The following is a 25506-nucleotide window of genomic DNA, read 5'->3' on the forward strand; positions in this document are numbered from 1 at the left end:
ACATAGGTTGGCAGGAGGATGGTGCTGCAAAACGAGAACACATTTTCTCAGTTTGGGATCATGTTCCTGCAAAGTCTGACATAACCATTTTAAATCACAAAATGAGATTAGCTCAGTTCATTAGAGCATGATGCTAATAATGCCCAAGTTGTGAGTTTGATCCCCATACAGACCATTCACTTAAGAGCTGGACTTGATAATCCTTGGGTCCCTTCCAACTCAGAATATTCTGTGATTCTGTGAAATTTCTCCTCCAGCTTGAAGAGCAGGGCCTATATGTATATGTGTGAAGACTTCTATACCAACACTAAGTTCAGTTTGCATGGACAGATTTTGGTAGCAGGGGAGCTAACAGAGGCGGCTGCTGTAAGAAACTGCCAGAAGCTTCCACTGCGGCCCCAGGAGGAGTCCGTCATCAGAGCAGGTGAACACCTGAAAGGAACCTGTGAAAACTTTTTGGAGCACAGTCCTGGCAGGGACCCGTGAACTCAGAGAGGGATGGTCAAGCTGAAGCAGGTTTCCTGGTAGGACTTGTGTCCCTGTGGAGGACCCACACTGGAGCAGACTGTGGCTGAAAGACTGCACCCTGTGAAAAGGGACCCGTGTTGGAGCAGTTAATGGAGAACCACTGCCTGTAGTCTGGATGCACATTGGAGAAGTTTGTGGAGGACTGTCTCCTGTGGGAGGGACCCCACACTGGAGCAGAGGAAGGACCCCTCTCCTTGCGCAGGAACAACTTGTGATGAACTGGCTGTAACCCTAATTTCCTGTCTCCCTGCACAGGTAGGAAGTAGAGCTTGGAAAAGAGGAAGGGATGTGAGGAAGGAGTTTTTAAGATTTTATCTTACTCCTCATTATCCTGTTCTGATTTTTTTAGTAATCAATTCAAGTAAGATCCTGAAGTTCAGTCCGTTCTGCTGGCAATGGTATTTGGTGAGTGACTTCTCCTTATCTCAATCCATGAACGCTTTGTTGCATTTTCTCTCTCCTGCACACTGGCAGAAAGGAGTGAGAGTGTGGCTTTCGTGATTGCTTGGCATCAAGCCAGCACCCAACCACTACCTTGTTCCTGCAAAATCTGACACAACCATTTTGATTTCTCCTGCAGCTTGAAGAGCTGGGGCAGGTGTACGTGTGTGTAGAGTTCTGTACCAGCATCCAAGCCCTTATCTATTTAGTAACCCTGGCCTATGAGCTTCAGCAGTCAGATCATTAGGTGATGGCAGCCAGTGTGCACTCACTGAAGTCAGGGTGAAATCCCAGTTGAGGCTCCTATCTTTACATTCCAGAATCTGGTTTCTCTTTTGAGCTGTCAAACCCAGGCACACTGTCTAGTGAATAGAAACTTGTTTCTTTCAAAGCAAAACAAATAAAAACTATGGCGAACAAAATGACATGACCCATTAGTTAAAATCCTCCAAGAAAACATACTCTTTATGTAAATCAGCAGTGGCAGCTATTAATAATCCTGCCAGCTGTTACAGGAAGCCTTTGAAGTGTACTGAGATCCCCACTTAAAGGTCTCCTGATAACACATCTACTGCAGCATTTTAAACATGAGCCTTACACTCAGTTAAGCCTTTTTAATCTTTATTTGTAATGACTGAAGTGATTTATCTAAGCTTCAACAGTTCGTTAGTTTTAATGGTGGATACTGGGAATTGGCATATTACTGTAGCCAGGTATCAGCAATGTCTAGGGGAAAGAAAATACTTAATGCAAGTCACAGGACAGTGAGGAAAGAAGTGAGCATCATGTCAATATTGTAGAGAGTTCTTTAAACATTTTTGTAATGCTTCACCATCGCTCAAATAACGCCAAATAAACAGACATGGATTTTGCAGAAGACCTGAGGAAGAAGGAATGTAGCAGCTTGTTCACAATTCCAAAGTGTGAAAGGTTACATGCATTAAAACCACATTCAGTTTTCACTCAAGTCTGGCTCTGGCAAAATTCAATGTAAATGGCCATATGAGCAAGCAAGGTGCAGACTTCAATCATCACCCTAATGGCAGGATGTCGGCAGGGTGCCACTCGTACAGACATGAGGGAAAACGGGTAAAGCTGAAAGGCACAGCCATCTTTCATATTTCCCAATCAGTCAAAGCAGACAAAAACTATCTCAGTTTGTAATGAAGCCCCACATATTGCAAATTCATCAGAAGATATATCCTTCTTTAAACACACTAAAGACAAACAGTGGATAAAGCTATTTTAGGGAACTTTTGTACTGTGAGCAATTTCCAAGTCAAGTCTTTATTATATAAAGGTAGAAGTCTCAAATGAAGCATTTATATGATAAAATTAAAAATGGAACAACTGCATTAAAAAGGTATTCTTTCCAAGAACAACCCAGCTATACCCTCCTTCTCATCAAGTGCTTTAAAAAGCTCTGAACTGTTGGATAGGGGACTTGTCCATCCAGTTATGTTGTGCCCAACCTGAACAAAGAAGCCCACTTCTAGTGGCCCCTGGTAACCATGTTCACATCACATTGACTCTGTAGTAGATAACAACTGCTCATGGTCAAGTAACACATCCAGACAGAAGCTCTGCTCTCTTGTGTCAATCACAATCAAAAAACCCCAAACCTCTTGGTCAACAAAGGTCAGAAAGTCTCTCAGAAAGACTTCCAAACAGAAAACACACCTCAGATATGCCTCAGTGAGGTTTTTCCTGCCACTGTCTTCATGGAGGATGAGCGCTCCTGCATTACACTGTGCAACCATCCATTAACACATTGTATGCAGACCTGCATCTAAGCAAATCTTTGGGATCACCATAAATTTGCACAACAAATTTGAGAAACAAATAAAGAGAATGCCTCTTTAAAAACTTTGTGACAGCATTAAAAAAAATGAAATGGTCAACTACTGTGCCACTTACTGACTGTATCACCTTCTCTTCTTTTAACCTATGCTTTTTTGCTACACTCAGTAGAAGAATGCTGGACTTGCCAGCCTGCCAAGACATCTTCAAAACTCTGGTTTAATCTTTACCATTCACACTCATCACATGTTTATTGTTCTTGCAACTTAACCTCTGTAGAATCATGAATCCCAGCTTCAAAGACAGCTGGTGAAAGGCAGAGTGATGAGCAGATTTTTCCTTGCTGGAAGGACTTCAACTGCCCATTCTCCTTAGGTTCTTTGCTGGTTTTCTTACTAATGTGAGTTCAATACTTCCTTCTGCTTGCCTAATATGCCTACAGCCTCTACCCCAGCTATATCCAAATGCCAATCAGTTCTTGACTGTACCTTCTGTGGTCATCACAGAGTTGCAAAGTAGCTGATGGAAAGAACATCCAGTGGTTTTCTTTTCCAGCTCCCTGCTCAAGCAGGGCCACATAGAGCTTTTTGAATACCTCTAAAAAGGGAAAAAATAGTCTTATTTCTAGTACACAGTTGAAGAATCAAACTGAATGATTGGAGATTTGCCAAGGAACTTACGGAAAGAAACTATAATTTTGATTCACAATAAGCCTTACTCAACATCACTGGGCACTTTAGACTATTCCTGCCTGGTGGTGGTACAGGCTGAGTAAAGAGGATAAGATGCTGAAAAAACAAGCCCAGTGAGCAATCTGATGGTGGTAACTCAAATATCACAGTTTTACTTACTCAGCATATTGTTTTTTATGCATAGAAAGCAGCTAAATCAAGAAATCTGATGATCTAAAGAAAAAAATAAGCCAGAGGAAGCAACAAAGGAAGAAATAAAGGACTGAAGGAGAAAAATGCTGGAGGTGAACAGGTTATTGTGCAGGACTCAGATTGCTACACATTCTAGCTCGACAACCTGTGAATTTTCCAGTCCCACGAAGTCCAGCAGTTGAGGTTTGGCCAAAGCACACCACCTGCAGCAGGAACCAGGCTTGTCTGAAGACTATCAAGGCAACACCATTGTCCTCGGACAGAAAAGGGAAGGAAGATGAACGGAGGGGCTGGGTAGCAGGGGCTGTAAGGCTTTTTACAACACACAGGCAGGGCATGGCAGATTCAATTTAAGAGTCAGCTCTGTGTGAATGAGGTGCTCTGCTGACTCCCTTGGTGGGCCACGCTAGCTCTTCCTGTCATCTTTCTCAAGATCACTCCTTAGACGGCACTCATTCATTCTTAGGATCATTTTAAAGTCGAAATGTTAAAAAAGTAATGTAAGTGTACTTTTAAACTACTATCTACAGCTACCGTTTTCGTTTGTCTACCTCTCCTCTAGTAATGTGATGCATTCCCTACTCCCTTCGCTGCTCCTGAGCTGCAGAGCAGCACACCAGCGGGCAGCTCGGGCCCATGCCGGCGTCGTGCCTGTGCCCTGCCCGGCGGAGGAAGCCGCGGGCGGCTCGGTGCGGGCCGAGGCCGTGTCAGGCCCCGCTCCGCACCGGCCCCGCGCCCTGAGGGCACACAAGATGGCGGCGGCGCGGAGGCGGGCGGGCGGCGCGGGGCGGCCCCTGCGGCGGGAGGCGCTGCTGGGCGCGGCTGCTGGGCGGCTTCCCGGGCGCAGCGCAGGCAACCAGGCCGTCGGCCCCATTTCTTCCCCTGCCCTATTAGCGAGGAGCTGCAGAAACGGCAGAAGAGGCAGCATGTGTCCTGTTTGCAGCGCTGAAATGACACCAGGATGCTTGGGCACAGACGGAGGAGAGCGGATAGTGCCCCGGTGCGCTGAAGGGCTGAACTAGGATCACTGCTACTGTAAAGCCTTATGCAGGTATGTTCATCAGCAGAGAGGCAGTGCTGGATTAAAATAAGGTGCAGATGAAACCCGTTTAGAAATCAGAAACTCGCTGAGAAAAAAATTCCCACATTTAGAGATCAGAGCACATGGAAAAAGATCACACAGAGAAAAATCCACTGGAATACACTTTTCAGTACATCTTCTTGGTAACTAAGATGCTGGTTTTGACCTCTCTTTCTGCTGCCGTGGATTCATCTGCTGGCAGAAAGACCCAGTCTTTCACTAAACACAACCTTCACATAACCAGCTGCAGCAGCTTTGCTGGAACAAACACTCCGGTTTCATCCTACATTATGTTTTGTAAAAGCAGTTCATGTGCAAATAGTTCAGGGCCTTGCACACAACACTGATCACACTCCATGTTTTTCTGTGCCAGATGAATGGTTCCACTCTTAAGATAATAATGTACCTACTTCTCTTTATATTTCCGAAATATGTTTGCTAAGTTGACAAAATTCACTGTGAGGACTACAAAAACTGTTTATATAAACTGATTAATTTTATCCTTAAGATTATAGGTATTCACTAACAGTATTTATATATAAAGCAAACTGCTAAAACTTGACTTTAGCTGTATAAAAAAGCAGCTTGAAGTGTCATAAGCTGGGAAAGGCAACAGGATGGTTGGAGGACTGAGAAGGTAAGACAGTTAACCTTTATGCTGTATCTTACTGGTTATAGCCTCCAAAATTATAATAGTGCAATAGCAACTCATGTTCCCCTTCTGACATGAGGGAAAGCAGTACTGCATTTGCACATAAGGCTTGCACACAGCTGGTGGTTTTCACCTCATTTGTAAGAGGTCACTAAAGGATGAAAACTCCTATTTAGCACAATACAAGTCTTTCTACTCAATAAAGGCACACAACTGCTTGATGACAATTACTGAAACTTACCTCCAGTTGTTTTTTTTAACAATCTGTGTATTAATGGTACTGCTTTTTCCACTTCCCGAGGCAGCATCAAGAGAGAATAGGATTTGTCCCACCAACACTGAACCAAGACTAAGCTTCAGCCCTTTATATGGAACTGCTGAAAGAGAAAGCTGTTTTCTTTTTTAAGGGCTAAGATTAGAGGGCGGTCTGATCTCACAGTCTCTTTGCTATTCTGGGTGATTTCTTAAAACAAAAAGACATTTCGGCATACAAAAAACTCCATTTATCTTCTTATTATAAAACAGTACTAACAGCAATGAAGTATTATAAATCTTTTTATTTTCTGAGCTGCTCTTACTGGCAACTTCTTCTCAGTGAGCCCCTCTTAAAAGGGGCTAATTTAGGAACTTGTTTGCTCTGGTCAGTTCTCATTATTTATTTCTCTTTGCTCTATCTCGCTTCTACTCAAACTTTTTTACAGACTTCTACAGTAGTTTCTGAGTTTTCTTCTTATACACACAGCTCTAGGTGGCAGGTATCAGATGTGATTCTTACACACAAGTTCTAAGACTTTAGGTTCTGAATTTGCTTGACTAGAAACCTGTAATTTACACTCAGGGCATGTGCTCTGACACTTATTAGAACAGCAAAACAGCAATACTAGTGTTTCTCATAAACACTGCACTGCAATAATACTTGCACATCTAGCTTTTGCTTACAGGCTATTCTCGTGTTCCCTGGGGAGACAGGGCAGCCAGAGCTGTCCCTGTGCCCAGGGGACAGCCACTGTCACTTCACACAGCATGCTAGCTTCTTGATGCACTAAAGGCTCTCTGAAATTGTTCACAAAGGCAGGCTATTCTGTTTGTTACAGAGAACTTTAAATCTCTACAGCAGATTGTTTCTAGTCTAGACTTACTGTAGTACTAGCTGAAGTCTCATAAATCTCATAAGTTTCATTAACTAATTCATCTCATTCATCTCTTCTTTATAAACTCTGTTTTACAAAATATCAGTCTTTTTTAGTTCTTTTCTTGCACAATCTAATTAAGCACAGTGTCTACTTACACTTGTTTTACTGCTTTGCAAAAAGGCTGTGCTAGTCACAGCTGAAACTCTGATATGCTTACAGACACAGACACACGCACTCTCTCTACCTTTTATCTCAAATTCACTAGAGCTAAGGCTTGAATTGCTGTGAGGAGGAGAATTTTTGGAATTCTTTTAACTCGCTTTATTGTAGTTAAGCATAAATCACTGTACTATAGTTCTCTTGTGTAAAATGCTACTCTTGTTGCAACAAAATCTTAAAATTTCTACAAACACTACTATACAATCTGAGAATCAAATTACTACAATGCAGTGGAAGAAAATCACTACACAAAATCACTGGGAAAGGGCATATCTCTCAAAGTGCTCACTTTTCTCAACACAACACAGCATACTATAATTCAGCATTTACATCAATTTTTCTTGGACACAATCAAAATAACAGCACACAGTTTAGAGATCAAGTCTAAACATCTAAGGCAAAGGAACTTTCGGAGCTCATACTCACGATTAAAATGTACTAAATCTACACAAATCTCTACATTTAAACACAATAAATACTATCACTGACATTCTTCTACTCGCTTCTCTGCAGGGCACTTCTCTCTCTGCTCCTGCAGCTTGCTGCAGCCGGTGCTTCAGGTCTCACTCGGTTGCTTCAAACACGGGTAGTACTCACTTCTCTGCACTGCATTAATTATACAGCAACACAGTGTCTGGACATCACACACACACACAAACAAACAAACAAAACACACGCAGGCTCAGCAGTTCTGCTCTATCAGAACAATGAACTCTCAATACACACATATATGGGTTCACTTGACTTACTCTTAGGGTCACTAGCGGTCTGCTCTATCAGAACGATGAACTCTGTCTCTAATACAGCTGTTCTGTCAGCTATACTTAGACATCTCTGGGTGGTTTACTCTCTAGCTCTCTTTTCTCTCTCTTGGGGGCTTTTCAGTACATACTGTATCTTCTTCTGCAGCTAGCAGGTCGTTGTCTGTCCTCGCAGGTGGCAAGTTGAGAGGAGCGGAGCCCCACCAGGAAAAAAATCTTTGGGCGCGCCTTGGAGGTCCGTCTATCCCCCCTGCCCCTGCTGGGACAGAGAACTCCTGGCTGGCTCGCCAAAATGTTTTGCGGAGAAAAGAAGAAACTTCACAACTTTATAAAAGTTGTAAAGCTCGGTATGTTTATTTACGGCGCCAGATGGACGCATGCAGCATGCAGAGAAAATTCTCTTCAAAAGGCATGCATGCCCCTTAAGACTTCAGGTCTCCTTTTATCTCCCTTCTAAATGCATATGCATACAGTTTCACAATAGGTTCATACATATTCATTCTGTGTGACATTTATCGCCAGTTCTTCTTTATCAAAGGAATTCTTGGGTCGGGGGCAAATTGACTTCGTGGTCTTTTCTGTTTTTCTTTCTCTGTCTCTTTGCTGTCTCGGCATGCCGAGTTTTTTTTCAGCTTTGGCCTCACAGACTTTTCACCTCTTTTAGACACTTCACCTAATTCAGAATGGATCTTTACTCTGTCTCCTACTGAAAGCAGTCAGTCTTGACTGCGTGAGACCATGCCTCTCACAGAAGGCAAATGATGTCTTACTTCAAAAGCTTCATGAAATGCAAACTTGTTGATTTACTGTTCTTAGAGCTGTTACACTTGAATAACTGGGGAGAGGGAAAGTTATGGTTCCTACTCACACCACATTAAGGTTTATAGTTTGATTTACTTTGAAGACTACAGAACTAAAAAGAAAAAAAGGCAAAAACATTCTTTTAGCATACAGGAGCTTTTTCCTTTGCTAGCAGGAAGAGGCTTTCAGATAAATGGTGATCTAAAACTTAAAAACTACAGACCAGAACTTACAGAACATTCTTTTTCACAGCTAGAAAAAGCCTCTGAAAATATGAAGTAAAAAGGAATAAATAAAATAAAAAGGAATATTTAATAAAAAGGAATGCATAATAAAGAAAAAGGAATGCAGCAGTAAAGTACATAATACAGCAATACTTGTGTATTATTGCAAAAGCAGTAATACATGTCTGTCACTAAATCAGTAGAAAACTAACTGCTTACAAAGCAAACAGCAAACTCATTTTGGTTATGCTGCTTCAGGCACTGAATACGGATAATTTTATCTTCACGCCTGCCTGCAGAAGTAAGGTGTGCTTCATGTTGTAAACTTGGGCAAGTTTCACGATTTAAATAATAGATTGGACCTTTTGCTTTATACTGTATGTGTCTAGATTAAGACAAATGGCTGGTAACTTGTTCTGCTTTTACTCCACAGTGCTTCACAGTTGTGTGCATGATCTGGTAGGATGGTGAGACTACCACGTTTTCCTTGGACAAGTATCAGAACTTCAACTTGAACAAGCTGGGATTAAGTTTTACTCATTTTAGAAGAGCATTCCCATCCAACATATGGACAAGACAGTTTGAAGAAGCACACTGCTTAAATTGACAATGATTTATTGTGTTTAGGAACATTCAATAAACACCAATCTTTTAGCTTCAGTTTGGAAATCCTTCCCCATCAAAAATCAGTTATTTGTGTTGTTTTTTCTGGCATAAACCCCATTGCCAGCAATGGATGTATCAGAAAAGAAGTTAATAAATACAAACAGACAGCAGTTTTCTAAACATACCTCCTATTTTAAAGGCATGATACAGATTTACTAAACAAATATCAAACAAGTTCTTCACAGAAGAAAATTTTGTTGCAAGCTGTCTCTAAACATTGTTTTCTTCACTAATGCTGGTAGTTTATTTCATGGATTATGGTATTTTTGAACAGTAATGATGAATCATTTAAAAACAAGCCTTTTCCCCCTTTTCCTTTGCCAGATGTATGCTGAGATACGTAGCTAATACTGAACTGTGTGAATTTAAGAGTGGTGTGCCTCTTGTTGAGCGTGTCATGGCAAACATGAAGAAACAGCAATATGGTACTTTTTTTACAAGGGATCTGAGGAATTTATTTTTTCATCTTGATTTTAAACCACTGTTCAAGTGTTAAAGGTATCACATTTAAGTGTAACAGATGTTTTGCGTAACTTTCTGTGAAGTGTAAAAACAATGGAAGATTCCTGTTTCTGAGGAAAATAATTTTCAAGTACTTAAATTTGAATATCCCTCTAAACTCCATTCATATCGTATTAAAAATGTGTATAAAAGCATGAAGACTACAGAAAACCAATTAACATAACAGAGTTAATCTTGAATAAGATTTTCCACAACTGTATTTTACATATAACCAAACTCCTGCTTTAGCAAAAGCAAAAAGAATAAAAATAAATTCTCTCCCAACTATTTATACTCAGGCATTACCTTGCTCTGGGACTAGATAGTTCAGTCTACAGTCCCTCTAACCCAAAGTGTACTCTTAGCTGTATCCCTTTGTGATTTAGCATCTTGGAAGTTTTCAGCAAACCTCTCTCTTGCTTTATCCCAGTTCTTTTTATTCTTGCTCTGAACAAGCTGAACATCTTCAATTGAGGCTGGTCTCCTCGTACCTAAACCTGCATGCTTCTGATGTAACTCCAGTTGGATCTGTCAAATACGTGAAATATTGTTGTAATTGCAAGTTAGGTATTCTAAATACTACAAATTCTGGTTTTGTAATACACATGCCACCCCCTCTCCCCAAGCACTTCTCTTTTATGTTCTAAAACACCTAGATCATACATGAACAGTACCATGAAAATGATGTGTCACATCACCACTTCTGGAACTATGATTTAGAGTCCTGAATAATGTCCCAAAATGCCAAATAACTATTATACATCTCACTGAGTGAGCAGCATATGATCCCTGTGCTGGCTAGTTTGACAACACAGGGTATGCTGTGGCTCTGAGCAGCACTACTGCCAAAAGACAACACATCTCTGGTGACAAAAATGGGGCTAACACGGTTGCCACAGAGGCCCACAACTTGCTGGCTACAGTGACTTCTGCCAGCTTTTCCTCTCTCAATGCCCATCATCTAGCTTGATTTTTGTGCTATGGCAGCCTCTGAGAAAGAATTCCACCCTAAACCAATCTTCAAATTGCATCACATAAATTATTCCAATTTTCCTCCAGACTTGTATACAAATATGAGATTATTAATTCAATAGTTAGAAGCTGTCTGTCTTCCTTTGCTTACTTCCCTAATGAACACAGTGTAGGAAGGGACAACACTACTGAAAAATTTCAAAATATACCATTAGTCAAAGAAAAAAGAATTTGAGCTTAGTCCTACTGGGATTATTCTTTCTTAACCAGGCTTTTTATAAATGTCAAGTGAATAGTGGCATACAATTAGATACTTTTCACTACAAATACATTCCTATTATTTTTGTCTCGAGTGAAAACCAGGAAGACCTACCGGATCCTTCATGCCACCACCATCCTTTCCCAGACCTTCCCCCTTCTTCCATCCCATCTTCTCCAACATTTTATGTCCTTTGTTGCTGTTGCTGATTTCACTTTGAAGAAAGTTTAAGATAACTGATAAGCAAGAGTTAATATAAAAGAGTGTGCTTTCAAATACTGAAAAACAGAAATGTGCATACATACAGAAATCAGGAATCAGTCCTTCAAGAGCTATACAGAAGAACAAGCCTCAGGTCACTATCAGCTTTCTTAAACCTCCTGAACTACTTGTTTGCTTTAGGAGTTAAAAGATACATCACAGGTAAGAGAGTATGGATTACATTATGGAAAAAGTGGTATCGCTGCCAAATCATCCTCCTGCACCTATTTCATCATCTCACACATCCTTTTATTAATTCTCACGCACCTACAAGTTCATGCTTCTTAAAAAAAAACCCCAACTACAGCTTACAGAGGCAATGTAACAACTGAAGGAACATCAAGTGTCATTTGAGAGGTATGTAAATACATGTCCTGTGAGTGGCTGGATATTGACAGTGAGAGAAGCTGCAGGTGAAAAATCTGCATATGCACTATTACTGGAACTGAATAGGAAAAATAAAGACTGAACCACTTGAAAAACAGACACTATTGAAGATGTCACTAATGCAGCTGGGTAGTTCTTTACATTTTTGAGTTGGTAAGGAAGTGATGTAAGTGTCCTTACTGCCATCCTTAAGCCCTCACCTTCCATATATTTTTATATGGAAGGTGACGAGTTAATAAATAAAAGCACGTGAAATGGGAAGTGTGAAAAACTTAAAATTTTCTAGCTCTCCCAACACAATATATACAGGTTATTTGTAATTTAACAAACTGCATGCTAGTAACAAATTGATACTTATTATCATTTTTTTAAAGATTCACAAAAGAAGAACATGGGGGATACTTTCCCCCAACCCCAACTTACATATGAACAGAAGCTGAACTATCATCTCTCTGGAAGGTTCCTTCACTTCCAACGGTCTCTCTACGTTTTCCCGCTCTGTCTTTGTACTTTGGATTTTTCACTGCCTTGTTGTCTTCATATTCTGTGTTCTTTCCAAGCAGATTTAATCGCATCAAGACAAAGACAGTGGGGTTTAAATTCTGTATTTTTGTTAACTTTCCTTTTTCCCTCCAAAAGTATGGGAGATTCAGCCTTTTTTGCAACAAAATCTGCAGTCCTCACTTAGTATTTTCTTAGCTTACAAGCATACCTTGTAAACCATATTACTGCCATCATCATGTAATATGCCAAATTCAGTAATTTCTCAGAAGCTGTAAATAAAATAACAGATTCTTTTGACTCTTCTCTTGGTACGAAGAGTCAATCTCTCCATATTAAGCAGAAAATCATGTGCACATCACCACTGGCTTTTTATATAGCAATTTATCCTGTTCCTCAGCAACTACTTTTTTTTCAGAATAAATGACAGAATTAAGTATGTTTACAGATTCTGTATCAGTATTATTTTGGTACCTGAAGAATTTCATAGAAATGATGGCATTTTGTTTTCTACATGAATACTTAGTACAAATGCTGGAAGCAACGGCATGTTAAAATTATCTCTACAACAGAAGTAATTTGAATACATAATATTATATTGTCTGTATGTTCATGTTTCTATTCTTCTCTGGACTTAAAAACCTGAAAAAATTCCCATTCCTTTCCATAATTTTTCAGTTGCTCATTATGTTTTCTTTCCAAATGAAAGACAGGACTGCAACTCAGTGAAAACTTAGTCTACAGACATAAAAACAAAGTATCTTGCAAAATCTTAACTTCCAAAGGATTAGGAATCTTGTACACTTTGAAAGGATCTTCAATTTTCAATGGAACTTCCTGTCCTCTTATCATCATCTTTCTTTGTAGAGGTTTGTAAAGAATACTTATTCAGGGTACAAAAGACAAATGAGGATAAGTTTAAGTGCATTTGAAAACCTCCCTTATTCAACAAAGTCTATGGCTTAAAATAGGAATCACAAAGTACTCAAAAGAACCACAAGATGACAAAAACTTAATCAACTTCTACTGTAAACTCACCTGTAAACCGTATTTTACCCGTATTTGTTTTAATGCTTTTCTTCTAACTAGCTCTCTCTCTTCTTTGCTAAGTGCTGAACAAACTAAAAGGAAGAACATAGGATTGAATTTGTAATTACTAAGGTAACAATGTTTTGAATCATAAGACAAAGGAGAGAATTTTTGTTCTGACATTATTATACATAGAGACATATACCAAGAAGAAAATACATCATTATGTACAACTATTACAAGCTAACGAGAAAACTATATGAAAACTGAACTAATTTATTTTTATAAAGTAAACAGCCATAATAAAAAATGTATCCTGTGATAATATTACTAACCAGAAGACTCTTTTTTCTTGTCCAGGCGAAGATGTGCTCTAACTTGTCCTGGTTCACATCCATCACAAGTATCACTGCCGGGGTGAATATGAAAAGAAAGCACAGTTTCGCCAATCTTCACCTCATCTCCATGCTCCAGGATGTAGGGATCACACTTTGTTTTAGGCTACAGCAAACAAAAGTTTTAGCAGGCAAGTTTAAAACTCATGAAGGACACAAACTCTATTTCATGCACACTACTTACAACTCAGCAGTTCAGTTTGGTCTCACAAATGTAGGCAACTGTTAATTATAGTGGGTATTTCACTCTAGCAACTGTAACCATAGTTCATTTTTACTAGCATAACCAAACATTAAGTACTCCAAGTGGCTAAAATCAGAAGGGAACCAAGACAGACAGTAATGTATGAAAGAAGACATACAAATGGCATTGTAAGTGATTTGCCATAAAACATTTAAAATGACCACAAGATTAGTTTTCTGCAATATAAATAGCACTAAAACAGTAGATACTCACCTGGAGAATCTGATTTCCATTAACAACTGTTCCATTCTGGCTGCCTTGATCCACAAGAACATAATTTTGTAAATCGTGGTCAAAATACACTTCTGCATGAAACTGACAAATAGAAGCCTAAGTTAAACATTCTTGTTAAGTGAATACTTAACAATTTAAATGTTATTTTACAGTAAGATTTCAGAATATATGAGTGGCTCTAGTCCTCCAGGTTAATAATTTTTCACATTTTATGATTTCATTCTTATGAAATGTAAATGAATGGGCCACAACAGTATGAACTAATGCATACAGTTAGTGTAATGACTTTGTTCATAAGCTGATTCATTACTGGACAACTATATTCTTCCAATGTGGCAAGTATGCTTTACTTGAAGAACTGCGAGATTCAGTAATATAGCCTTCTTAACTGTTCTTCTAAATAACAGGCTTTTTGCTCTTAAGGTATTTTATGGCACTGTCATTTAAAAATAAATCTCATTCTGCTTCCATTTACTTGGTCTTTCATATCTGAAATAACTCCCTAAATACCTAGGTATTGCTTCCACAGACCAGAAAAAGTGCAACTCCTAGCCAAATTCATAAAGACATGTACTACCTCCAAAAAAGACCACTGAACAAACTGAAGTATCAACTTCTCCAACCTACTAGAACCTCCAGTAAAAGCAGTAAGTCTAGAGAAGTGGCTGTTGAAAAGTGACTGTTTCAAAACTGACAATTTAGAGCAAATGTAGTTGCTGTTTTCAGTTAAGAATAAACAACAATTGAAGATTGGCTAGCATTTCTTACTACATGGAACACTCCCATAATGATGCAGACTGACTAGCTCATTCAACAGACATTTTCTACTTCTGCTTTACTGAATAGAACTAAAACTTCTAAAGAGGTCAAATCTGCAAGGGGTAGCATTTTTTAAAATCTCCCTTTCCACTCAAGAAAAGCAAACACCAAAGCTGACCACAGCTAAAAAGTAAGAACAGTGAGGAAAACAACTAGTACATAACTTTTTATTTCTGCAGATATGTAATTTATCTTTTCACCTTTGACTCCTTATCTAAAAAGTGAAGTAACTTCTTATATAAACTGCTAGTACCTGTAAAGTACTAAAATGGTAACATTACAGAAAAATAAAAGTCTTTTGACTTCTTTATTTGCCCAGTTTCAAACACAAGCCTGAAAAAGTTATTAATAGCAGGGAAATATTTACTCCGTAAATTTTTCTGTATGAAATATAGCAGGTGATTAATGAGAACTATAATTTAAAATAGACACAGTAAAGTGTGTTTCATGAGATACTTGCATTTATAGATTTTTTTTAACAAACTTTTTGCTTGGATGACACAACTTTGTCAATCTACAGTTTTATTTTATTAGGAATGCTGTATTTAAGGTCTGTGTTGAAGTATTTAGCAAAACAGAGCACAGAATTTATAACAGAAATTTCCATTCAATCTACCATTGAAAGGAATTCTGTTAATTTTTCAAACTCCCTCTACATAATTTCCACAGTTGCTTGAAAGAAAATAAAAGAAACCCCTTTGCTCTGAGTGTAACTGCAAGGACTGCATTACTTGGTAAAGAAATTCTTACTATCTGGCATCAAAACTTTATATATCATTAGTACTTAACAGGGTTTGTTATCAAGTTCAATAACTACAAAATAAAGACTCAAAGCTTTTGAAAACACACTGTTGTTTGTGTTAAGTTCCCATTCAGTAAAATACTATATGTTTTCATTTTTTCCAAATTCAAGTCTGGCTAAACCCATATCTCATTCTGAAAGTTCTTTCAAAACACGATGTTCCAAATTTAAAGCCATAAAATCTAAATGTTCATTCATACATTTATGTCTTCTGATCTACCTTTCAGCAGACATGAACAAGAGTTACCTTACTGACTCCAACTTCAGGAATCTGAAGTGTGTGTCCAACATCTTTTTCTCTGGAAAGGCAAGTTGATATACAAATCACAACAAAGTATAAGTAAATCTTTTAAGTGGCTCATGAAAGGTATATTTCAGTTGAACTGTAGTATCATATTTCTCTTTAAAGCTATTAGGAATTTTTTACAGATAGAAAACGTGTTGCTGTATGCACAATGTAAAGACTTGCTTCAGGTCCCTTCTGCCATTTGTATAAATGATACAAAGCAGATGATTATAAAAGATCAAAGAGTACCAATAAATTCTTATTTATAAACCTGATATTTCTATCTGAACTGTCATGCAATGCCTTTAACAGTCTGAACTCTGTATCCTTTAGGCTCTTTAGTGCATCTTGGTGTCCGTGTTCCATCGTGAAGCTGAACTTTTGGTCGCATTAGGCAGGTAATACATGTAAACAAAGAGTAATCTCTACAACAGTGTGAGTTTTGGTTTGTTTGCATTTTTTGTTATCAAAACAGTGCAGTAGTAGGAAGAAGGATTTGTGTATTACATTCTTATACTAAGGGATTAAGAAGTAATGCAGCTAGTAAAAGACCTCTATGCAAATTAAAAATAGAGTTGTCTGTTGATCTTCACATACATGACTCAACCTTTGAAGAGCAAATCAAAACATGTCTATCAGCATTAGACAGAAACAGCTTTTCCAGGGGAAGGTTTTCAAGTAAGCATGGAAGAAAGCTTTACATCATCATTAAATTCATCATCCACAATGAGCAAACCAGGTTTAGAACTATAAGAATGCATACAGTGTAGCACAAACCAGCTTATCATCTAAAGCCAATGAACAAACCCTACTGAAATTTGAAGGTGTAAGAAGTCTAGTGATCTGGATTTCTGAAGGGCACTGTTCCATTTCTGAAAAAAAGTGCTTCAGTAGCCTGGGACAACTTTTGCTTACTTTCAAGGAAACAAGTTTTCAAAGAAGGGCTCGCAGCTGTACTGCCACTAGAACTCAGTCACAACATCAAGTTATCACTAACTATTCAGGTGCGCTGAGCTGCAAGTGTGTATGCTGTTACATTATCATGATGACATGTTATGTGACCTGATTTCTATTTCCTACTGTGGACTAACCAAACTCAGAGTTCCTCACAGCTGCTGCAGGCTAGAGAGACAAGCATGAGGAGTAGAGACAAGCAATCCTAAGTGCTTTTCACAGCTTTTAAAGAGAGGTCGTTTGAGATATACATGTAAAAAATTTCATTCAGTCTTACCTTCCAATTGTAGCAGGTTTCACAGCAGTGATAATATAAAGTGATCCAGTCTGTAGAACTGGTGATCTTATTACAATTACTCTGATACAAGGAGGCCAGATCTTTTCTTCATCTATAATTATATAGGAAAAAAAAAATCACCACCACCATTACTACCAACACATTTCAGTTTTAACTTTAAAGTCAAGTTTTCAAAAAACTGAAAACCATTCAGCCTTTAGCTGGCTGAATAATATACAACTTTCATTAAAAGAAATATGTAACAACATCTGAGAGAAAACTTTGATGAGATTGTAGTTTCAAAGGCTGAGTGCACACCAAAGTATTACAAATATTTTCTTAATTCCGGTGGACAACTCTTTAGTTACAGCAGTAAAATATATATACATTTACAAAATTTACTAGTATTAGTATAAGGCAGCACCTTTTTGTTCACCACATCACAGACCTACTGCATATCAAACTTTGCATCTGACAATTTCTATGTCAAATACATTTTTACTGTTTTGTTTTCTCTTAGGAGTGCTATTCATCAACATGGATAAGAAAAAATAATAGCTAGAACCTACAGATGCATATGCTTTTTTGCCTGAAGATTATATTAAGATATTATATTCTGACAGCTGCATGTACTTGGATGTACATTTATAAAACAATCTCCAATGATCTCAGCTAGGAGCAGACATAGATGAGAAGAAACTACCTTAAAAGGTACTAGGGGAAGAGATTCTGTCCCCAGTTTTTATTACTTCAGCATTACTGCCAAATTGGATATTAAGAAAAAACAATTTCATCTGAAAGCCTGATGGTAGCAAGCACATTTTGGCTAGCATTGATCACCCACAATCTGAGTAGTTAAGTAAAGTAATGAAAACATAAGAAACTGACAATAAACTACGAGCAGGGCACAGGCTACAATAGAGTTTTCTATGGCTTGTATTTAATTCTTTAATTTGGAATATCCTTTGCACATACATAGTTCTGGCTGGCTGCATCAAGCCTTTCACAGGTCACCTTCATTGTTATTTTGGTATTTTAAGGACCCAGTAGAACACTTTGGTATAAAACAGTATACAGTTTTCCTGTCTATATCCATTTCTCACAATTTGCCACTGGAATATATACAAAATAGGATTTCAACTAGTACTGACTACTCCACAGCTTTTCACCACAGTAGACTGATCTTGCATTCAGTTGCATATGATGGTTTACAAACAGTATAAAAAATACTGTATATTAATTTAAGAGAGTCAATACATAGAATTACTGTGAATTACTGGTCTAGAACCCCTATTTTAGCATGGTTTAGAGTTTATTTTCTCCTTTCACTTTCCCAATCAAACAAAATTTTTGGGATCCCTGAGGTTTCTACAGAAGCACAGATGTTACATCAGTAACAGCTTTTATAGAAACTACTACTTTTTTTTGTACAAGTGAAGAGAGGGAAAGAAATGCTGGTAACATATAGCACATTTTCAAAGCACCTCAAGTCACATGCTTTTAGATATTTTTTTAAATTATACAAACTGTTTTTTTTTAACAGGCTTCTGGAAAAATACAGTAATACCATATATAATCCACAATAATTCACCTTCATTTTCTGAGTATTCTGAATCACCAGTTTCTTCACTTGTTAATTCCTCCTCACTGTAGGTTTCACAGTCAGAATCTGTAATTTCACCTTCTTCTGGTTCACTCTCTGTGTCTACTGTTCTACTGTCATCTGTACACGCTGCAGCGTCTGGCGTACTTTTGTGCAAATGTGAATTTATACCATCTGTAGAAATGGATTCTTTGGCTGTTAGACTGTTTAGTGGTTTTGTGTCCATTTTAGTCTTCTTTCTTATATTTGGAGACTCATCTTCTTCCGTAGAACTTACTTGCTCGGCGGTGGAAAAGCAATTCAGACTGTTAGATGATTTCTGCTCTTCTGTGTCCAAATCCTGGAGGGGAGTTATACAATGTTACAGTCTTTACAGATTGCATTTTTCTACAGAATAGCCTGGAAGTAAATTCTTCACTTAGGAAGAATTATTTTTAGAACTATTAAGAAATAGTTTATTTCACACATGCAGTCAGGAGAACTTTTACATTTCAGTGAAATATTTTCACATCCTGTTAGATGTGACTGAGACCATCTTCTATTTGGGAAAGTGTGACTGCCCTCCTCTTCTAAACTTCACTTACTCCTCTTCTAAACGTTACTCTTTTCTCACACTTCAGAAGTGTTTAGAAACTTCAGAATCTTGTTCTCATTTTCAAACTTGTGCAACATCACTCTGAATATTTTCCTATTTTGCTTTTATGACACTCACTTCTGTCCCTCTCTTATTCAATTCTTGCAACTTGCTTAGAAGGTCTTTAACTGATCTTCATTATATCCTCCTGCTGTTTTTGTCTTCTTTTTTATTACCAGAGTCCAGAATATCTGGAATGCTCACTCATGCTTTAACTATAGACCAGTACAAGCTTAACTTACGCTATGCAAAATAGTTATACTAAAAATCCTTTTTCTACTGCCAAAAGTTTCTCAATTTCTCTACTGAATATCAGACAGATTGGATCATTATAGGTTCTTCCACTTCCACTTATTTCATCATCAGGAAAAAGAAATCCCAACAACATTTTTTAACGGAGAAACCTCAAGTTTCATATTAATTTTGCCAGAGCACCTTAAAAACGTAATTCTCAATCTAGTAGCTTGACAACTATGTTAAAAAAAATAAAAGGGAAAAAAATAAACAATAGAGAAAGAAGAACAGAAGTATCTTTAAAAGACAAATAAAACCTTAGATTAAATTATGTGCCACTTTGAGTTCAGAGTAAATGCATTCAATTGCCTTGAATTGTATCAAATATTGCAATACAACAGGTAAAAAAATACATCCTTGACCACCTTCCATGTGTTTCCATCTCAAGATAAGTGAAATAATGTGAATATTAATATAATGGAAATTAAAGCACTTTCAGAATTGTTAAAATGCATCAGTGCTACAGACTATTACAAACACAAGAATTCCTCTCAGCTGTTGGTTAGGAAAGTGTACATTTGAAACACCTTCAGTAAGACAGAAGGTTCTTAGGTAAAACCAATGCTTTTATGCTTTAACTGAAAGACTATTGGTTTGTTCAGGGTTTCTCATTTCTCTATAATGCACTAGCCCTCCTCCCTAAACTCCCTAAGTTCTTGAATAGAAAGTAACAAGATAGGAAGGTCACTGTGTAATGTTGTTTATTTTAAACAAAAAAGTAGTAGTCTTGCCATAAATAAGCCTTAAGACAGTTTAGACATGTCAAACACATTAATTCCATTAGAAATATTTTTGGAAAATCTGATTTTTCATTTTGAGTTATATTTTTCAGTGTGTTTGTCTATATTTACGTTTGGTACGGGTCTTATATTGATACCAAACATAACAAGGTGTTCTGCACCCTAAAACATATTACTTCTATTACAGAGTAATCTAACAAAGTAGCTCAGGGTACGAACCTAATCTGAAAACAAAGAAGCTACACCATCTGCTCAAATCACAAGCAAGGTGAAACAAGACATGACTGTGATGCACTGATGCCCAAGTACAAGGCTCTAACCACTCAACTCCACAGTGAACCCTGTGACATTCTGTGATTTTTGGCATAATTTCAGATATTTTAAACTAGAAAGTAAAAAGGTGCTGTTTTAAAGCCTGGCTACTAAAGAGAAGAGTCTTGGTTCTGTGCTCAAAACAGGAATTTTTAAAAACAGTCTTATAAACAGACCAAGGATTCCACACATACATTCATTCTATGATTTTGCCAATATAACCTTCAAGCCTCTTCTCAGCAGCTTCTCTATTTTTTCATAATTGCTGCATTCAACTGTTAAGAAAGCAAATAAACTAAATAGTTAAGTACTGATAAAAATGCAGTCTTTACATTTGAAAACCTTGTATGAAATAAAGAATTTTAAAATTGAATATGGATTTTGAGCACTTCATCATTTCATGGATCTGTGTTAAAATGCACATCTGGACAAAGTGTATAAACATTAAGCATACTGAATGAACATTAAGATACTGAATGAACCTTATAGCATTTGACACAATCTTGTGTTGCAGAAATCCTTTTCCATTTTGTGTGACTATGTACTGGTTTTGGCTGGGGTAAAGCTAATTTTATTCACCATGCCTCATGCAGGGCTGTGCTTTGGATTTGTGTTGAAAATGTGGCTGATAATGCAGAGATTTGTTTCTAGCTTATTGCTAAGCAATGCTTATACAAACCAAGGCCTCTTCTTGCACCACTCCACCAGCAAGGAGGCTGGGAGTGCACAAGGAGATGGAAGCAAGACACAAGCTATATAGCTGATCGCAGCTGTCCACAGGGTATCCCATACCACATGGCATCATGCTTACCAATAAATGCTGGGGGAGGGACAAGGAAGCAGGAAGGATGTTGAGACTTTGGCCCTTGTCACTATTACCTGTCCTGGAGCCCTGCATTCCTGGGGATACCTGCCCAGGCAGTGAATTAATTTCTTGCTTTGTTTTTGTTTGCACATGTGGCTATATCTCAATCCACACGTTTTCTTACTCCTGTCCTTCCGATGCTCTTCCCAATCCTGCTGCTGGTGGAGTGAGTGGGCAGCTGTCTGGGGCTCAGCTGCTGACTGGAGTAACCATGGCTGACTACCCGTACTAACACAGAACATGTGTAGCATGTAATAAAGTCTAACTAGGCAAACAGCACCTTGCCTCTTTAGAGTCATCACTTAAAAACCAGGAACTGGCAGTAAGCACAAAATTTGGTAAATACTAGTGTAGTATTTCAGGGTACTAGTGTACCCTGAAAAATGCAGTAAATTCTAGCAATGTACTTAATTTCTCAATGACTACCTAACTCTTCATCCCAAACTCATGCCACAAGACACAAAGTATGCAAGCAGATGGTGATTATAAGCATTTTTTACACCATGATATTTTCTCATACACATACATTTTCTCATTGTCACCTTGCCCAATACATCTAGACTGACAAGAACAGCCATGAGCTAGACATGGATAGACTCAATGTGATCCAGGCTTGAAAAACTTTATATCTTCGGGGTATTATCACATGATCTCTGGGATTTTTCTTACTAAACTGAAGCTGAGAGGTGTGATCAATCTGACAGATAATGAACTATTTTTTAACTACAGAGCTGAATTGGTTCATATTTCTGCATCCCTGACAAAGTCAGCCAAAAGTACTTTGAAATCAGGATATTATGTATCCCATGAGGACTGATCTTATAAGGATAACAAATCATGCTTCTGTGACTGTGTGGTGGTTTGACCAGGAAGAAGTGGGAATTCTGGGATGTTGTGGTCAAACCAATGGGTGCTTGGATTTTGATATTGGCACTTGGTGTGGCCAGTGGGTTTTTGGACACACCTCTGAGAACACACAGGGGTTAAAAGCAGAGCTTCAGGCCTGGGAGGCTCTCTTGGGACTTCGAGGGAAAGAGGTTGGATCTCCCTCCCTCGTCCAGCCACTGCTGCTGGGCAGGGGAGGGGCAGCCCTGTGGTAGGCCTGGGGCTGGACAGAGATGGGGGTGAGGAGGCTCTTGAAGATAGAAGAGTGGAGGAGCCTCAAGAAGCATCGAGCAGCTATTCCCCTCCCACCAAGCTCTCTCAGGAGAGAGAGAGAGGGAGAGCCGGCGAGGACGGAGTGTGATAGCAGCTAGCTAAGGAAGAGAAGGGGGGGAAGTGCAGCGAGAAGGTGCTTGGCTGGAGCGAGTGTGGGAGTGTTGGAGCTCTGGGATAGGCAGAGACTGAAATTTTTAACCCTTTTCTTTCATGATTGAGACCTCGCAAAAATGCTGATCTTCTTCAGAGCTGAATAAGAAGAGAGATAAGAGATGAGATAACAAAGACTTGGTTCGAGAGAAGTGGAGAAGACTGGCTGAGTGGGGAGAGAGATGAGTGGAGTGGCCTTTTAGCCAGATTTTTCTTGTTAGCTATAGACTGAACCAGTTTTATTCCTGTGACACAGAGACTGCATTTAGGGGGAGGCAGTGCTTCAGAACCAGGAGGGTTCATTGTGGGTACCCCTCAGCTCTAGGGGGTGGGAAAAAATGGGGGGGACAGATGTCCCGAAGCAGAGACTGTGCCTTTTTTGGAGTGAGACAAGGCATCCTTAAAAGACAACCCTAAAAGCAGCTCTGGTCCATGCACAGTGGTGAGAGCACTGGGCATGGAAGGAAGATGTCACAAAATGGCAAAAGGACTTTCTGGGCGGTGCTGAGTGACATGGAAGCACACGAGGTTTCTACGTGTTTCCTATGGTGCAAGAAGGACTCCTCTACTCTTCATAGACTGAAGTTTGAGTATTCTAAAGGGTAGTGCCAGACTAAGCAGTTAGTGATCTGAAGGAATGTATCAGATTGAAAAATTTTAGTGGTGGAAGAAAGTGCTTTTTGTAAAGTTTTCAATTTTTTCCCTTATAGTTTTTTCCTTCTTTTCTTGTAGTTTAGGTAATAAAGTTTTCTTTATTTTTAAGCTAGAGCCTGCTTTGCTTATTCCTGGTCACATCTCACAGCAGACACCAGGGAGAGGGTATTCTCATGGGGGCATTGGCTCTGTGCCAAGCCCAAACCATGACAGACTGGAACTGATTGTTTTACTTTATAGCGAATATGCCACAAACTTTATAGAGAATATGCACAAACTTTTACAATGACCTGTTGAAACGCAGACTGTCCTACTCAGAAAATATATATTATCATTGTCATTTAACTGTTTTTAATGAAAATTTCAAAGTATTTTAAGCATTTAACTATACTTTTTGCTTTACTGTTACAGAGCAAGACATTTTGTCTTTCAAAACTTCAGTTTTTCTGTACTATGGCTGACCACCATGCATGTTCATGCAATTCTTCAGCATCCTCATACATGGGAACTTATTATTGTGAGCATAATTGGCTCAATTCTAAGAACTGCACTGTTTAAATTATTTTTTTCTCTGAATTTATTTTATACAAAGCAGAGAAATATAGACAGATACAACTTTTCTCAAACGTGTATCCTGTGTTTTGGTCTGCTAGAAGTTCATTAGGTTATTTAGCAGATTCATTTGTTCTCAGCACTCTTCTACAGGACTGAATAGTACACCTTTAGCATTGACAGCCTCAATATGAAATTAATCTGAAATACAGTATTTTACTAAAGAAATAGTTTCAAACACTTCAAAACAGCTCTTCCACTCAAATGACTAAGGTTTCATGTGCTAAAATCATTCCACAGGTACTTTAGTTACTCTTATCCACCCTACACAATACTCAATTTTCCAGTGCAAAAAATCTAATTAAATGCCAGAAAAAACCCCTCTTCCTACATATAGCATATAGGAGCCATTTTATACACTGGTGGTGGACAGCTCTGAATTAAATAACTGTACCTAAAGAATGAGTAGTTTCTTTAGTCCAGTCGATTTATGTTATACAGGGATGCTAAATACTTCTCTTCCCAAATATTCTAGAATGCCATCAAAGTTTTCTTCAGATGTTACTTACAAAGTATTTAAAATCTATTTGAAAGCTACTTTGCAGGTGAATGAATTTTGACTAAATAGCTTTAAAAGATTTATTAATTCCTTTAGGAAAAAAATGTATCCAAACATCAATTACTAGATATTCTTTTTTCTTCAACAAAAATATCAAGGTTAAAGGTAAACATCCATGGACTAATGTGTGTTTTGTCGTCTCAACTCTACCTTTACCAGAAGCTGCCAATCCAAAAGAAGAAATCTTCAGATTAGCCATGGTTTCTGTCAACTGACGTACCTAAAGATGGGATGAATATCAGCAAAAAGTAAACTACATGTGATAAACAAAGTGAAAAGTCACTGCTTCCAGAGTTGTATGGGAAACACTGCTAAAACCACCTTGCCTCTCCTACACATGTAGCTATGATGAATCTATAATGGAAAAGAACATGGTAGAAGTTAATTTTGAGTACCACACTGAAATAAAATTTAGTAGGTGGTAGCTTGAAAATTTAAAAAAAAATAAAATTAAATAAACAATTTATGGAAAAAATGGCATGTGTCAGAACTTCCTTCTAAATTTTGCTGTGTATTTCTAACAGCCCCAATGCAGCAAGTAGAACTGCAGGATCACTACTGCACACAGTCTATTCTCCAAACTACATGGAAGCCCTGGATCTTGATACTGGGCCAGGGATCCTATTATCACTTATGTCACCTTTTAAAAAATTTTTGAACTTTTCCAAATTTACTTATTTTAAGGTTTTTCTTGTACAGAAGAAAATACCATGTTTCTTGTCCCACCTTTTTTCTGACCTACCCCTTCAAAAAGATACTAGAACTTAACTGCATGTCTAAAAGTTTCAAGGTATTCTACCAATGCTTTTATATG

General features: G+C 38.2%; 1 protein-coding gene, 1 long non-coding RNA gene and 1 other non-coding gene across 4 annotated transcripts in view; 2 read left to right on the forward strand and 1 right to left on the reverse strand.

Annotated features, from left to right (window-relative positions):
• On the forward strand, positions 1-9976 carry LOC134431730 (uncharacterized). Of its 2 annotated transcripts, XR_010031077.1 has the most exons (5): positions 1-783; positions 878-933; positions 4548-4704; positions 7675-7846; positions 8958-9976. It is a non-coding gene; the product is annotated as an uncharacterized LOC134431730 (long non-coding RNA). The 2 variants fall into 2 exon arrangements; XR_010031076.1 differs by lacking the exons at positions 1-783; positions 878-933 and having other exon boundaries at positions 4479-4704.
• LOC134432639 (small nucleolar RNA SNORA47) lies at positions 5357-5485 on the forward strand. Its single transcript, XR_010031380.1, has one exon. It is a non-coding gene; the product is annotated as a small nucleolar RNA SNORA47 (small nucleolar RNA).
• AGGF1 (angiogenic factor with G-patch and FHA domains 1) overlaps positions 9123-25506 on the reverse strand; it is a 24618-nt gene continuing 8234 nt past the window's right edge. The window contains exons 6-14 of the mRNA XM_063179867.1: positions 18703-19054; positions 17112-17223; positions 15842-15893; positions 13953-14054; positions 13436-13601; positions 13110-13192; positions 11994-12121; positions 11037-11136; positions 9123-10219 (exon numbers count right to left, since the gene is read on the reverse strand). Coding sequence (XP_063035937.1) covers positions 10019-10219; positions 11037-11136; positions 11994-12121; positions 13110-13192; positions 13436-13601; positions 13953-14054; positions 15842-15893; positions 17112-17223; positions 18703-19054 — 1296 coding nt within the window. The 3' untranslated portion in view covers positions 9123-10018. The remainder of the gene's footprint in view (positions 10220-11036; positions 11137-11993; positions 12122-13109; positions 13193-13435; positions 13602-13952; positions 14055-15841; positions 15894-17111; positions 17224-18702; positions 19055-25506) is intronic.

The sequence above is a fragment of the Melospiza melodia genome, chromosome Z (assembly GCF_035770615.1).
Source record: "Melospiza melodia melodia isolate bMelMel2 chromosome Z, bMelMel2.pri, whole genome shotgun sequence".
NCBI lineage: Eukaryota > Metazoa > Chordata > Aves > Passeriformes > Passerellidae > Melospiza > Melospiza melodia.